At 37.6% G+C, this 17,875-nt stretch overlaps 1 protein-coding gene across 1 annotated transcript in view; it reads right to left on the bottom strand.

Moving 5' to 3' along the window:
* The window catches only part of LOC107653098 (adhesion G protein-coupled receptor B2), a 330,526-nt gene that overhangs the window by 118,498 nt on the left and 194,153 nt on the right, over positions 1–17,875 (bottom strand). The window contains 3 exon segments of the mRNA XM_016476310.1: positions 8,397–8,440; positions 13,038–13,140; positions 15,654–15,729. Of these exon segments, the coding sequence (XP_016331796.1) occupies positions 8,397–8,440; positions 13,038–13,140; positions 15,654–15,729 (223 nt within the window).

Raw genomic sequence — 17,875 nt, 5'->3', positions numbered from 1 at the left:
CATGGCACTGCATCATTACGTCACGTCTGTAAACATAAAGAAGTTGTCCCGGCTACTAGGCTATCGCATGTGAGGATTCTGCAGGTGGACGATCGTTTATAGCCTTTTCTCACAGCAGACAGAATAATTAAATGTATCATTCTGAGGGTGGATTGTAATCCATAAAGAATTATGTGTTTATGAAACACATGTGAAAATCTACACGCTAATACACACAATACTCATAGTAATCATTTGAGAATAAAGTATAACAATAATAATAATTTAAACGGTTTGATGTGACATGAGCTAACCGATCTTTAGATTTAATCACCATTGGTAGCGAGATTTATGGTAATTTATGGCAAACGTGGCAGACTTGTTACTTACTTGTTCAGATGGCAATATACGGTGAAAATTCTTATGTGGGTCATATTCCAAGACGTAGGCTAGAATCTGTGATTGTGAAGTACAGTAAATATCCACACCGTGCGGTGACTCACTGCCACACATACTCTTCAGAACATTAGATTCATCCGCCGCTGGAGCCGTGCTGACTCACAACCCACGCAAACTAGATAATTCCGCACACAGCTGCAATTCCAGGTTTTCAAACAGAGATGGCGACAAAGAGGCAAAACTTATGGACTGCAGCTTTAACAAGCTAATGACACACAGGTGGAAATAATCACACAACAATAAATCCATTCAAAGGTTTATGGGAAATGTAGTCTGTGACGGATAAGGAGTGCCCTCCAGTGGAGCTCATGGGCACTCCAGCTGGTGATCGTGACATAGCCCCCCCCTCCCCTTAAGGAGCGGCTTCCAGATGCTCCGAAACAAGAACTGACATAAGTCCAGGAGGGAGGTGGAGCGGAGGCGGAATAGGGGGAGGGATGGAGGGCCAGGTCCATGTAATGGAGGAACTTGAGACTGAGGTCTCGGAGGAACTGAAACATAGGAAACAGACAGTTTACTTATGGCCCCAAAGACCGAGGCAGAAGGCATCGTGAGTTCATTGATAATCTCCTCGGCTGTGAAAGACAGGACTGAATGTTCATTATGGATGCTCTGCTAGAGTCTCCAACCATCAAGGGTGCTACGCCAGAGTCTTCAGCCCTCATGGACGCCACACCAGTATTCCCGGTCGTCATGAATGTTGTGAATTAAGTCATTAAGGTGGGCCCTAGGCGTTTGAGACTGTCCTCTAGTTTGGAGGACACTCCACTGACGTCAGTGTGAGCAGCTGGCATCTCTGCAGTAATGTCAAGCCTGGGGGTTTCCAAGGTGGTCCCGTTGTCTTATGCACTCCCTGTTACGGCAATGGCTATTGTGTGTGTTTGGGCTACACACTGCTCTGCTACTTCTCCAGAGCTTGTTCCAGTCTATTAGCCTGATCCAGAGCCTACTCCAGTCCTTGAATCCGCTCCAGAGCCTGCTCCAGACTACGAGTCTGCTCCAGCTTCTCCCGAGGTGGCAGCTTATGCTGCAGAACCTCCCAAGGCTGCGGTGTCAGCTTCAGCTCCTCTCATGGCAGTGGTGCCAACTTCAGAACTCTCTGTCTACCATATCACTGCCAAGGAGACTGTTTATGAACTCTCTGCCTGTCCTGTCTATGTCACGAGTCCTGTGCCTGCCCTCCATTCGCTCACCACCAGAGATCACCCGCTCATTACGATGGACTCTTGCACCACACTACCATTGCTCTTCACACCGGACTACATTTCCCATCACCCATTGCACTGATTACACCCACAGATGTAACCGATCAAACACACTTCATAAGCCATGGACTTCCTCTTTCTCACCGCCGATTATTGTTTGTGCATATCATTAAGTCTGTGATAGCAACGTTACGGAGCCATCCCGAGTTAGCCTAGGTTCTAGTCTTGGTCTTTTTCGTCTGTTTAGTCTAGTCGTGGATTTGGATATCTTGCCTTGTCTTTGGATTGCCCCTCTCGTCTCGCCCTGTTCGGATACTGTTTACCCCTCGCCTGGACCATCGCCTGTGTTTCGGATTAACCCTTTGGATTACCCTGTTTGGACATTGTTTTTGCCCTCAATATACCTGTTTGCCATTGTCTGACCCTCACCTGTTTTGACCACGTCCTTAAATAAAATTTTGCAAATGGATCTGCTCGCTTCACGTCTCTGTCGCCCCATAACAATTACAATGATTTCTGAAGGATCATGTGACAGTGAAGACTGAAGTAATGATGCTAAAAATTCAGCTTTACATCACATAAATAATTTACATGTAAAAATATATTTTATATAATATATTTAATGTTAAAATGTTATTTAAAACAGAAATAATGTTTCAGAATATAATGGTTTTTAATCAAATAAATGCACCCTGAGTAAGCACACAACATCTTTTTCAAATGTGTGTATGTGTTTGAGGACACATGCTCCTCATCTCATGTGAAGCGCTAAAAGCTCTGTCCTTTTCATGGGGAGCAACCAAAGGCTTTCTACAGCACTGAAAAGGGCACCATAACCTGCTGGCAATTAACAAGCAGCACAGCTGATAAAGAGAGAGACAGAGAGAAAGAGGGACTGGAAGAAAGAGAGAAAGAAAGAACAACAAAGAGGAACAGCGATAGAAAAAGAGAGTGGACCAGACTGATTCAACAGATGAAACAGGATGGGGAACACGGCAAATAAAGGCAAAATTGCCACAAAGTGAAGAAGAACTTCAAGGCCACAGGGAAGAGAAATGGAGGAAAGGAGAGCCGAGGGAGGGAGATCAGGGGGAGGCAAGGCAGCTGGAAGGAAAGGTGGCATTAAGATGAAAGAAAGCATGCAGAGATCAGTTCCACTTCAAACATAGGTCAGGAGGCAAAACAGCGATGTACAGAGAGGAGAGAAAGAGTAAGAAGGGTAATTAAGAGACAGAGAGAATATGGACAGTGAAAGGCAATTGAGAGAGGAAAAACTTGGTGTGAATATGTGTTTGAGTTTGTTAACATGTCAGCCTATTTTATTACACATCTCTCTGGAATCTGTGGATTCTGAATGGTTAATATTAACATTCTGCTATCAAATATCTTGTGCAGTGACCTGTAAACTGTACATTTGACCTTTTTCCATGGCAACCAAATTCCTACACTACAACGTTTTTCATTGCTGTCTATAGTATCTTTATTCTCACACAATACAGTCATTTTAACTTTAATATTTCAGTCACATTTATTTATACGCTTGGAACGGAGTGTATTAAGTAAAATGTGGGATACAGTACATTCAGTTACTCATTATCACAAAATAAACCCCTTCAGGAAGACACAAGACCTGTCTGTGATGATGACCACAAATGGCTGCAATATAACAAAGAGTGAAAAATTGAAGGGGGTCTGAATACTTTCCGTACCCACTGTATATATATGGTTTTTTTTTTTCGATTTGTAAAGAAAACAGAGGGGGGGGTGCTTTTGAAAACTTTGTTTTTTTCTCCATAGGCGGAGGTTGACCCCACTCCAGGGTAAGACTAACCTATCCTAATGTTAGTGTAATAGTGCACATAATACCCGTCTTTTTAGGCATGTACTAGATAATGGGTGTCATGTCATAAATATTTTTAATATGACCAAATTTGTATTTAACGTGATCCCAAATTAATAAAAACATTGTAAGTTAGGCCTGTTTGTAACAATTTAATTTCCACGGTTATTCAAACAGCAATAAATAATATACAGAAAGCGAGAAAAGAACATAGGCTACATTATCAAAGAATATTATCACTGACTTCAGTATTGTGCAATAGTATTTGTAGTATTAGTAGCAATAGTAGTCTTCAGTATTTTGACTTTATTCATGACAGCTGTAATAGATTTAGTTTAATTGTGCAGGGGCATTTTTGTCCAATTTGATAGCATTTTTGCCCCAAGTCCTTGTTAATTTCCAATCTGTGGCCAGAGGAATGCCTCGTCCAGACTTACACATGCTCCAGCTGTTACAGTAAGAATTATATCATAATTATGAATTATTATTTGATCTTGAGAAACTTTGAATAAATATAATGTATAGCTTAATACTTGGTTATAATGACAGTAATTTCTTAATTTCTGTCACCCTGCCAGGAATGCAAGATCATGTAACATCATTCGGTAGTTATTGATATTTTGTCTTTCTCACCTCACTTTTCTTGTCAGTCAGCTCGACTCACTAGCCTCACGTGATAAATGAAATCTAAATCCTGCTGATTATCAGTGACTGTTGTTCAGCCGCGTTCAGTTAAAATAGCTATTTTAAATTGTAATATTTTTTCACAATATTACTGTTGTTACTGCATTTTGATCAAATAACTTCAGTCTTGATGAGCATAGGATATTTCTTTCAACACCATTAAAGAAATCTTTCCAACCCTAAATGTACGCTCTTGAAAAGCCCATATAATCTGTAGCCACTTTCCTGTAACTGCTTACAGGTGTCAGTCAACCAACCAGAGCTAATAAAAAACATGTTTGCCCCTCTAGGCAAATGAGCAAAGACCATTTATGAACAACATCAATACCCATAAGCCCCTGTAACATCAACACACTCTATTCACAAACATCAGCAGCACATGTCCTAACTGCATGCAGTCTGATCCTCCACATGTAAACAAATTCCACACAGATTCACTCAAAACAAATGAAGTGGTAATGAATACAGCGTGGACTGATTCTGATAGCCCCTTGCATGCATTCACACATGCCACAGCTGCACGACCACACTTCTGTGAAATCATTACTTATCCACTGTGCGCACATTCATATAGTACATCCATTATGTTATCATAATCAAAAGCAATTTGTTGCTTAGTGCCATGTGTTTTTTTTTTTTTTTTGCCAACCATGATTAAAATGGCCCCATGGATGTTTAGATTTGGTTGGAGGGATTAAATGTGATTTAATGTAATTGTGCAAGAGTAAAGCCCAGGCAGTTGTGAGCTTTGAAAGAAATAAAATAAAACATTAAAAAGGAAACTCTGGTAAGGTCATTCTGTACATAAAAGAGAATTTATGATTACAAGCCATGCACAGTGCAACGTTCATGCAGACTTAGGATTTTTTTTCTCTCTCTCTGTAAGTTCTCCAGGCTCTCTGAGTTGTTTTTTTAAGACTTTACCCTCAAAAAACTTTTGTGAATGCATAACGGTAATAAGCTTATCATCAAAACTAGTTGTAAAGTCACCATGATTTTTTTTTTTTTTTAATGAAAGAAGTCTCTTATGCTCACCAAGACTGCAATCATTTGATCAAAAATACTGAAACGGTATAATTCTGAAATATCATTATAATTTTAAATAGCTGTTTTTTATTTGAATATTGAACATGTAATTTATTCCTGTGATGCCAAAGCTGAATTTTCCATTACTCCAGTCATCAGTGTCACACGATCCTTCAGAAATCACTCTAATATGCTGATTTGGTGCTTGATATACATATTATATCAATGTGGAAAGCAGTTGTGCTGCTTAATATGTTTGTAGAAAAAGTGATGCATTTTTACAGGATTCTTTGAAGAACAGAAAACTCAAAAGAACAGCATTTATTTTAAATTACTGACCCAAAACTTTTGAACAAATGCATGTCTACTTTAAGGTAAAATAATTACCTGTTTGACTAATTGGATTTCATTATGTCAAAAACTTTCCAAAAAATAAAAAATAAAGGAAAATAATTTTGAAATTGCTATTATTATTTTCACACATAAAGGTGCATCTCAATAAATTAGAATGTCATGGAAAAGTTCATTTATTTCAGTAATTCAACTCAAATTGTGAAACTCGTGTATTAAATAAATTCAATGCACACAGACTGAAGTATCTTAAGTCTTTGGTTCTTTTAATTGTGATGATTTTGGCTCACATTTAACAAAAACACAGCAATTCACTATCTCAACAAATTAGAATACTTCATAAGACCAATAAAAAAAAACATTTTTAGTGAATTGTTGGCCTTCTGGAAAGTATGTTCATTTACTGTACATGTACTCAATACTTGGTAGGGGCTCCTTTTGCTTTAATTACTGCCTCAATTCCAGCTTCTTTGGCAATGAATGTTTGTGGCTTACCCTCCTTGTGAAGGGTGTCAATGAATGTCTTCTGGACAACTGTCAGATCAGCAGTCTTCCCCATGATTGTGTAGCCTAGTGAACCAAACTGAGAGACCATTTTGAAGGCTCAGGAAAGCTTTGCAGGTGTTTTGAGTTGATTAGCTGATTGGCATGTCACCATATTCTAATTTGTTGAGATAGTGAATTGGTGTTTTTTTGTTAAATGTGAGCCAAAATCATCACAATTAAAAGAACCAAAGACTTAAACTACTTCAGTCTGTGTGCATTGAATTTATTTAATACACGAGTTTCACAATTTGAGTTGAATTACTGAAATAAATGAACTTTTCCACGACATTCTAATTTATTGAGATGCACCTGTATTCTCTGGGACCCTGAACATAAAACCCGTATAATCAATCTCAACAGAACATGAGGGGCAAAGTGCATGTAAAGACATGCAAATATTAAGAACAATTCTCTGCTGACACACTTCAGCAAATCATGGAAATTAAACCTGCGTCAGAGAGTGATGGTGGCTTTGAATAAATTAATTCACCAAAAAAAGAAGATTGCACAATTTTTACTTGATTATACAGGCAAAGTGCAATAACTACAGTGAGCTGAAAGCAATTAGACACCGCTCTATTGTGGAACAGGAAACAACAATAAAAGAGGAGGCGAGAGAAAGATGATCGTAATCTTGAAAAGTCTGATGTTGGGAATTGTTTAAATGAACAGATAATTTGCTTGAGGATTTGAAAAAAAGAACAAACAGATCTACATTAAAAGACAAAAAAATAAAACATAAAATAAATAAAAAAAATACACCTATGAAGTCCAAAGCATGTAATTTTCTCTTCTTTACAGTACAGTATCAATCTCCTCCTTCAAGCGTCTGACAATGAATAAAGGGCAATGAATGTTGTTTCAATCCACTGGATGGGCTTTAGGAGTGATTTTGGCATGTTTGGGTTTATAATAACGATAAAAATCTCTATATCTCGACGCTTTTTAATCACACTAGCGCATTCATCTCGGAATGATTTGGAATGTAATTTGGTGGGAGAGGTAATCAGGTTTTGCGTTGATTGACTTTACGGCCTGCAGATAGAAGGGTTTTTCTGCTTCAGTAATTACCGCCTGCCATTCTCCTGTCTAGTCAGGTCTGCCTGTTGCCGTGCCGACCACCTCCCGGTGCGTATTAATGATGCGTGAGGTGTTCTGTGCCAGTGCGGAGTTACACAAAAGGAAATACTGGCGCAGTCGAGCGCGCAAGACACACGAGATTCCAGCGTTTTCACAGGTGCTTTACGCACAGGTACATTCCGTCGGCACATCAGACGCAGCTGCTATCAAAATCAACAAAGTTTGCAGCGTAGACAGCTTCATTGATTAAAACCGCAACGTTTTAGCATCTAGTTGGTGACCATTGTTGCCGAAGGTTAAATTTTGCCAGCAATCTCTTTCACTCATTGTCAATGAATGACTGTAACTCGCTGTCAGTGTGAATGCATCTTCAGTGTAGACGTGTCTCTCTGCCTTGCGTCTCTCTTTGTCCTTTTCTCTCTCACCTTATTTGTGATGCTTCAAAAACTCTTTTGTATCGCTCCTCCCTGATATAAACAGACTCCGAGCGCAGATGTTTTCCGACGCAAATACAAACAGAGCGTGAACTAGAATACATGCGGCACTCTCAAAGCTCCTAAATAAACAGGCACAAAGACGCAACCAAAGCATATCAACAGACAGAATTACGTCATCAAGAGCAGTCAAAATAAGAAAAAATAAACTTTTGTTTGACATATTTGACATTTCTTTGTACATCTAAGCTGAGAGATGCTTATTACGAGTTACGCCAGTAGGGGGAGTAGTTTTGAGAACCTGAAAGCACAACTAGCTGTAGATTGTGTTTGTGATACTCATTCACTTCATAGGGCACTACAGAGTGAAACAGGAAACGGCACGTAATTTCATAACCAGAGATCCCTCAGGAAAAGCAACATTGTTTAGATTTTTGAAGACAATACGGTAATAAAGCTCTTGCCGTGACGGCTGACAGGTTTTTGGATGGGATCGATTCACAAGACAATCAGATCATGAGATTGGAGGCATTGTGTTTTGAAAACCCAAGCTCTCACTTTAACGCATGAAGTGAGAAGAATGATGCAAATTTCAGCTCATTAATTCAATAAATGCAGTGTCAAAGACTTCATCAAAGGGACTTCTGATTATTAACGAGTCTGCAAATACAAACACTGATGTCAAAATGCTCTCAATTGGGTTGAATAAATATAATATGAGATCTAAAATATGTTTGTGACAGTTGTGTAACAGACATTGTGCGTGTGGGGGGCTGCAGATGTGTGACTTACGGGTTTCCGTAGTCCCAGACAACACACTGAGGATCTGTTGTGCCCTGTGAGGAGAAAGAAAGAATGACAGAAAAAGTTAGGAGTGACAAAAAAAAAAGATAAACCAATTAGTGTTGCATTGCAGAAAGGAATAACAATAAATACTGTATGCATTGCATCTGTGTCTGTATGAAGGGAGATGAAGTGATGGAGAACATATGTGAATTTTATTGATTTATTTAACAACATAATCAAATCAGGTGGCATCTGCAAACAAACAATTCTAGGCATTTATTTGAAACATATATTTTTATAGTCTGAGACGTAACAAACTGATTGTGAAATGTTTAGCTTCAGAAAAATGTATACCATATTTCTGCCACTTGGTTTAATGATTTGTTATATAATATAAATCTATTCATATATTTTAAGTGTCAATAATTTGTCAAAGTTTTGGGGGCCACTTTACGTATGTGCTGAATGCAAAATGACTCTTAAATGATTACACATTAAATTAAAACAAGTATATATTTTTAATAATTGTAATTATTAATACAAATAAAAAGTCAACATTAATAATAAATGTTTCATGAGCACTAATACACAAACACAAAACAGTTATTTTAAAGTGTAATAACATTTTTTTTTTAAAGCTGTAACCCTCCCAAATTTTTGTTGTAATCTTCTTTTGTGCAACAGTGGTTACTGTTCTCTAATTCTGATCACTATGTTGCACTGTATGTAAATGTAATGTAAATGTGTTTTCCACAAAATAAATATCTTGGTTATTTTGTCAAACATGTTAGTATAACAGTGGTATACCTACAGCTAATATTCCTTCAAATTTTTAAGTATTTAAGTATTTCTAGATTGTTCTCTAATTTTGATCTCCTATATATATATATATATATATATATATATATATATACATATATATATTAAAAAAAACACCAACTCATTCTTGATTCATTGATTCGTGAGAGTCTGGGATGATGCCCTCACTGTATGCCCAGTGTGAGGCTCTAATAAGGGTTCAGTGGTGCATGGCTGGATGAACAGCTCGTTATTGATTCATCAGTGAATCAACTGGTGTAATTGACTAATCTGTCTCAGCTCAAGTTATGCCTATCATGTCTTTTTAGGAGGAGGAATCCCACATGGGATCTTATGACCTGAACAATAATCACCTCCGACCTTCAGGAGTCTAACAGACTCCCACTAGGGCTGCCAGAATCAGAGGGAAATTATATCTTGTTATACAGTCTCAGTGAGGTGGTATACTTCCAATGAAAATGGATTCAGCGCGATACAGACACTATACAGGATTTTTAAACATGTCATTGCCCCCAAGTGGTTAAACAATGGCACATACTGGATTGGATCAAATGACTGAGTCACATTTTGACAGAGTAAGTGTTTGAATGACAGATGGCTGACACAGTCTGCTCCACAATGGCCTGAGAGTGGTTTTCTGGACAGAATAACAGTCGGATCAGCCCAGAAACATTCACGCAGATGTTCGATCATTGTGATATGTTTGCTAAGGCCAGTTTTAAGTGTCCAGTATGGACTCATGCCATTCGATTGGCTCGAATGTACTTATCAGCACCACAGATAGATGGTTTTGGTACTCTTATTTATAATGAGAACAAATGACCGGAGCTGTTTTGTCATTGCAGGTGGTAAACAAAACCAACAAAACATGCAATTGAATACATAATTTCAATTTGACACTCAAATAACTGACAGCCGGATGCTTTGAACATCAGTGATCAATAACCGGTGTAGATGCCAGTACGCCCGTATTAAGACTGATGAATGGGGAGGATCGCCAGCCAATGACACAGCTGGAGTGCACTGCCTCCATTCCCAGCAGCCTCTGGGGTTCAGGATGGCTCAGGCAGGATGTCTTCAAGCAGCTGTCCACACAGAGAGGACAAGTCCCAACACACAGCCTTAGATGCCCCCCTCCGTGTCCCAAACATCTGCGGCCGGGGCTCCGCTGGACAATCTGGACACTGACCCCTGCCAAGGTCTTCCATACACAGATGGGACTCACCCAGGACTACGGCTGAGCGGGGCACGACCTAAGTACGGCGGGGGACGTGTGCATAGAAAACATTGATGAATCACATCCACTCCTGCATTTCCAAAACTCATGCCTCTACGGAGGAGATAGCGGGTAAAGGTTGCCATGACGACTAGGGGAACATCACAATGGCAGTGTTCTCCACGCAGCTGATTTCTGCACTGATGTACAATCCAATCTGCAGGTTTCGCACATTTTGCATAAATCCTTGAGGGTATATTTTTATTAAATTTTTTTCCCACATAAAATATTGAGAGCCTTTATGTGCAGTACTTTATGTCCTGTGTATTTAGGGATTAAAGATGTTCTATTCATAACAGATTATTAATAGAGGGTCATTCTAACAGAACTGTATTTCGTGCCTGATTATGGTGTCCAAATAGACTCACTGTGCTAGAAGTCTGTGCTCACTATATCTCAGGCAATTTGTCACCATGAGTGAATGTGCATTGGATATCGGTCATAACTAGTGGTACAGTTAGAACCAAAAGGGGAAATATAAGAATATATAAGAAGACAGAAATGATGATGAATGCATGTAACCTCAATTCTGAAGGGTTAGTTTAGACAAAAAATGTATTTGCTGAAAATATATGAAAATTCAGAAAATATACGAAAAGATTCCTCTATTCTGCATATATACACAACCGATCAAAGCACGATATTATCGGAACATTATCAGAATCTGCCGATAATGGCTTAAAATGTAGGCATTGGCCCAATAAGAAACATTATGCCGATATGCCTTGCCAATAAGACGAATTACTTGCATGTACTTAGGATGTGCTAGCGATAAGATCACGTCAGCAGTGTTGTCATTCTTGAAGCAAACTTTTGTCTGAATGATGATTAGATTCACTGTTTTGGATCATAGCATTTAATTAGAGAACGCAAGTACAGAATGACGCATCTGGTGTGCGATAGAGTAAACAGTTACCAGCGCGTGCAGCAGCAGAAACAGCCTTCCCCGGGTCCTAATGCCCCTTCGGCGAGGCCTGTTTATTCATTTAGGGCAGGGGCAGGCAAGTTGGGGCAAGAGAGCTGCTGTCCTGCAGAGTTTAGCTCCAACCCTAATCAAACACACCTGAATAAGCTAATCAATGTCTCAGGATTACTAAGGCTATAGTCAGGTGAGTTTTTTTTTTCAGGGTTGGAGCTAAACTCTGCAGGACAGCGGCTCTGTAGTACCGAACTTGCCTACCCCTGATTTAGGGGGTGCTGTTGGCCTACTTGATATAAAATGAAAGTAAAATACACAAATAACACAAAGATTGTGTTTCTGATTAAATAAAGCAGTAATTGAAGTCATGACAAGTACAAGTATGTTTTGATTTAAAGATCAGAAGCTATAGCTTACTTACAAGAATAAAAATCACAAACTTGACACTTGTAAATTAAATCATTATATATATATATATAGAGAGATTTATTCATTAATGTGTGATATATTTTTCCGAACAGATTATGGAAACTTAAATACAAGGATCTCTAAAATATTTTCAGAATTTTTACAACTCTTTTGCTTTAGACCATCTACAAATGTTAAATCTTCAGATAAAATGTTAAGGTTACCACTGGCTGAAGGGGGAAAAATGCAGTGATTGATTTATAGTTGATATGTAGTTATTTTCAAAGCTTTCAATGTACTCTCATTATAAAGCAAGTAAGATTTTGTTAAAAACTAACCAAAATGAAAAATAATACGTTTATAATCTCTGCACAGGAGAGACTTGGTGTTTTTTTTTTCCAAACAATAATATGTCAGTATCAGCATCGGTTATCGGCCAAAATGAGTTGAAAAATATTGACATATCGGATATACTTACTAACGTACAAAAATATTAAGCAGCACAACTGTTTTCAATACTGATAATTGATCATTTTTTAAGCATCACATTAGCATCTTAGAATGATTTGTGAAGGATCATGTGACACTGAAGACTGGAGTAATGGCTGCTTAAAATTCAGCTTTGCCATCACAGGAATACGTTATATTTTAAGAATATATTAAAATAGAAAACATTTATTTTAAATTGTATTAATATTTCACAATATTACTGTTTTTACTGCATTTTGATGCATTTGAAGAGACTTTCAAAAAAAAAGACCCAAAGAACAACCCAAAAACTTCTGAACGGTATTGTACAGGAAAATAAAACTGTTTCAACTAGTGATTTAGTTAAGGAAAGGTACATCAAAAATATACTGTGATGTAATAGGCATATTTTGTTGGGGCATTTAATAGTAAAGCCTGTTAAAATATAAATAAAAGTATAAAGTACTTTAAGAATATATTAAAATAGAAAACATTTATTTTAAATTGTATTAATATTTCACAATATTACTGTTTTTACTGCATTTTGATGCATTTGAAGAGACTTTCAAAAAAAAAGACCCAAAGAACAACCCAAAAACTTCTGAACGGTATTGTACAGGAAAATAAAACTGTTTCAACTAGTGATTTAGTTAAGGAAAGGTACATCAAAAATATACTTTGATGTAATAGGCATATTTTGTTGGGGCATTTAATATTAAAGCCTGTTAAAATATAAATAAAAGTATAAAGTACTTACATTGAGCAAAGGGGCAAGTTCTACTGATACCAAGGGCTCGGAGGGCTTGGGTAAAGGACGTACCGTCACTGTCAGAATCTTCGAGCTGATCACGAATGGATCTCTGGGAGGAAGGAACACAGAGCGAGTTAGATCCAAAACTGACTCCATTTCAAATCTACCAATATGTATCAAGGCTGGGCAACATTCAGAATTTAAGAACTGGCACCCTTCATGATTGAACTGGCCACAGCCCACAGAATGCTCAATTAGAATTTGAATTGAAATGACAAAATCATGAAATTCAAAACTGCAATTCAAATAAATTCAACACAGTCACACAACAGAGAACATTTATTAGTTGACAAATTGTGTGACAAAACAAAAACATTTAAAATTTCTTCTAATTCTGCATATTTATTCACAGACACTTATACACTTTTCTCAGCTGATTAGACATATTTCTCTAAACGAAGTTCCATATTGCCAAAACACTTTACATAAAAGAGATTTTAATTTTTGTCATTTTTTTTAAATTACATTTGTTGTTGATTTATTAAATAAAATAGAGTAAATAATAAAAAAAATACATAAATAAATTAAATACAAAACTCCATGGGTGGCATTTCAAATATTGGTTAGAATAATAATGTACACTTAACAGCAGTTGATTTCTTTGAATTTCATTGCATTTTAATTGTACTTCCTTAAATTCGGAACACAGTTTCGCACACTGTATGCCACCTCAATTGCAATTTGATTCAATTGAATTCTGAATGGCTCAAAACTCTGGCAGGTAATCCATGACAGAGCATGATACAATGGCTGAGTGCCACCGTTTGTGTGTGTGTGTGTGTGTGTGTGTGTGTGTATGTGTGTGTTTTAAATCCATTGGCAGAGTTATTTTGGACCATCCTGCGCTAAGCAAATCCATCTATTTTTGGTGTGTGTGTTATGGAGAAAGATAAAACTTGTGTATCCGTGGGTGTTGGGTCACAGGGAGTTACATTCTGTCACAAACAAATCGGGCAGGTTAGCCCCCCCCTGGGACAGCGAGAGCAAGGATGTGTGCTCTGCGCAGAAAATTAATGAGACACAAAGCAAAAGCAGACCAAAAACAAACAAATAGCCTTGATCCCATACATATTCAACAAGCTCCGTCACAATCAACCACACTGAGGAGCAATGAGCTGGATACCCATGCCTCTAACACAGCTCACAATAGAAAGAGACAGAAGCAAACACAAGCAGTGGTTGTCGGCACGCTCTTGTGTTCCTCAGGTTGAGGACTCTGACATGTTCAGTGAGTTTGGACAGTGAACTACAGACCCCAGCAGGGCTTGAGTAGGAGAAGATACATCCCTACATGCCCCCCAGTGTCAGCTGCACAAATCCAGTGGCGGCTCGTCGGGGGAAGCATGGCTTCCCCAAAATTTTGAGGTGAAAATGGGAGGAGGACGATTTAATGTTAATAAATTAACAATTAATTTCAGTTCATGTCTCAGAATGTGTATTTTTTGTTTGTAATTTCACAGCTGTAATACCATAACATGTTAATGATGTTGGAAAGTGCCGCTTTTCTATCGCGAATGTGCTGAATCTGCTGATGTAATTACAACCGCTAATGACAGAGAAGGGTAGGGGAAGGCCGGGGTAGAGCTGAGCTCTCGTGCCTCCGTTGGTAAAAAAATCAGCCAATCACCATCGAGTATTCACTTTCAGCGCTGAGGAGTGTTGAGAAAAGAAACCTCGTAGGGGAGTGTGCCTCCTCTATTTTAAAACCCACGAGCCGCCACTGCCAATCAGCCTAATTACACTTATCTCCTCTCTCTCAATACAGACACGGTCTCAGTAGTGGCTACACTGAGGGCAAAGGCAACACAGTTAACCAGAATATCTAAAAATGTAGCCTCACACTTGCCCCCTTTTTTCCCCTTACATTTGCGTATTAATTTTAATAAATAAATACATTATTAAATGTAATTTTTTTTTTTTTTTAATTACAATTCTAATCGCTTGTGGCTTTTTTACCTTTTAGTGTCCATCTAGACTAATACTGTTCCCCTGTGTCAATCTCTGTGAGAACAGCTGTGTCAGTTTGATAAGGCTTTGGCTGTGTAACAGGGCAAATCTGAGGATTTAAGAGCCACATCCCTATACACAGCATCAGAATATCCATGGTAAGGATCATGGGATTAACAGGTAGTGCATGAATAGGAGGTATTCTAGGAATAGACAGCACTGTATGTCCATTTTAGGCTGCTGTTGTAAAACTAGATCAGAAGACAGTGTGGGAGCACAATGAGCCTACAAAAGGTGGCAAACTTTACCATGGTTAATCCTGTATGAAGTCATATGAACTGTTGACCTCCTATCAGAATGCAAAGGGAATGGTCAAGACCTTCAAATAAGCATCTTAGTCAAATAAGCTCATTTCTAGACAGATTAAAACAGGCTTAATGATTGTTCCACTTTCATTCTTTGGATCAATTTCGATTTTGATAATTGTCCATTGTCTCTGCAAGCTGGTGTCAATCATATGCAGAGTAACAGAATGAGTGTCCTTAAAACAGCTTTCAAAAATGTATTAATACACACAAACACATGCATTCACACACACTCAAAGACGGGACTTACTTTGGTGGGGGCATTATGAGGCCGAGGGTGCGGTACAGAATGGCTCCAATGACGAAATACGGTGTGTCATCTGATTCTACGGGATATAAAGGGTCACAGTGTCAAAACTTAATACTTGAAACGTCCTGAATGTCCCAGATCAAAACTCCATCAAATGAATCGAACCATAAAAAGAAGGGAAAATCTTTCAAAAGGATGAAAAAACTTAAAACATCTGAGGATGGGTTTTAAACATAAAAAAATATATAATAATAATAATAATAATAAATGTGTTGATTTAGAAAAAAAAAATATATGAAAAAGTAATGTGATCAATTAATATACTTTATATAAAAAATAAATATACTTTACATTTTAAATATATGGGAGTGTATTAATTTGAATAAACAAACAAATACATAAATATGTTTTAAATTGAACTTTAAAAAACATTTTAAAAAGCTTTACTTTAAAAGCTTTATATTAAGGAATTATTATTCAAAAATACAAAATCAGTTTAGTAAATTAAAAAAAAACATATTTAAGTCATTATATGTACAAACATGCATATGTTTAAGTGTTTTATCTTATATTTATATTTTATTATTTTCAACTCTTGTCTTTATTACTAAATTCATATAGAGGGAGGGGGGACTGAGCATCATGTCACTGATCCACTTACTCATATTCAAATATGAAGAAAAAACACATCACAACCATTTTATGATCACAATATATGCAGCTCCAGTTGAAGGAACCAAAAACACAAAGCACAATATAAAGGAAGGGTATTTAAGAATACTCTTAGTGAGAGTCAGTACAAAGCCTGACATTTAAAAGACACCGAAAGGAGGGGATTCATAGAGATATGACCACCGATTCTGTTCCCAGGCCATCTGTCCACTCCTCCCCACTGACTCTGTAGCCCTGTTTCAGCAGCACACATCTCCGTGCTTTTCATATCATTTGTTTTGTTCTCCCCTCTGCACGAGTGCCTTGCCTCCACATGAACCTCATCATCTGTTCTTTTCTGAGACATTATTTATCAAGGACCTCTTTCTTCTCCATCCCTCCTCACTCTCATCCAATTCTTCTTCTCCTCGAAATGCTGTAGGCCTCCAGAGAGACTTGTCCCTGAGTAAATGCCATCATATTTCACGTATGGAGGACATGCTTTGGACACAAAGTGAAAGTGATACAGTAATAGGTGATGTAACGGGCCTAAAGTCCACATTTCATTGCTCTATTGTTCTCATGCTGCACTGGAAGTCCTCACAGCTATTCAAAGTTTATATGAGCATTTAGACCTGTTCTAAGGCACTTCAGAGGCTCTGATTTTATTGCAATTTTCATGAAGAGAAACTCAGCCAAGCATGGCTGAATCACTGTTGCAATTTTCACTGACATTATGAAATGTAAGGTTTAATAATTTAGCTTGAATAGAGCTTGTTAAAATCTCAGAACACAATATGCATACTGTCTGTCGTTTTAAAACATGATGCACCACGGTAAGGATCGCATCATCAGTGCCCCATGCAAAAGAATACACTTGTAACGGAGTACCAGTGGATAACGTGATCTCATTAGCATATTTGAATCTCTCCAAAGTTGTTTATGGTTTAGAACCTTAGAACATTTATTATTTTGATACAAACAATATCAACATGTTTTTTAAAGTGCCCCTATTATGCCATTTTTAAGGTTGCTAATATTGTTTTATTAGTCTCCTAAAACAGGTTTACATGCATGCAAGGTCAAAAAACACGTTAGTTTTCTCAAAAAATAGATTTAATTTTACCTCATTTCTAAATGATCCGTAAACAACTCGTGCGAAGCAGTTCAAAGAATCAGTCTATCTAAACCCATCCTTTCCGTGAGCCCTCACTGCTGTGATTGGTCAGATGGTGCACTCCTTTGTGATTGGTCCAGAGCCGTAGAAAGATTGGCTCTGGATTGCAACTTTGCAGACAGTTTATGTTCACATACAGCTACATGACACACTGCATGAAAGGTAATATTCGAAAAGGCATAATAGGGGCACTTTAATACTGTGTTTAACAAGATAACATGTTTACTGTGAAAAACACTTTATAAATAAATCAGAAAATGTTTCTCTTAATGTATTTGCCAGCCTTATTTTAGTATTATTCATATTTGTGTATATATATGTAGCGAATCAGCTCATGGGGAAATATGAATAATTAATCATAACTAGTTATAATTAATTATAAATATTTAGATCC

Source organism: Sinocyclocheilus anshuiensis, unplaced genomic scaffold (assembly GCF_001515605.1).
Source record: "Sinocyclocheilus anshuiensis isolate Anshui unplaced genomic scaffold, SAMN03320099.WGS_v1.1 scaffold33, whole genome shotgun sequence".
NCBI lineage: Eukaryota > Metazoa > Chordata > Actinopteri > Cypriniformes > Cyprinidae > Sinocyclocheilus > Sinocyclocheilus anshuiensis.
This window is presented reverse-complemented; position numbering and strand designations above follow the sequence as displayed.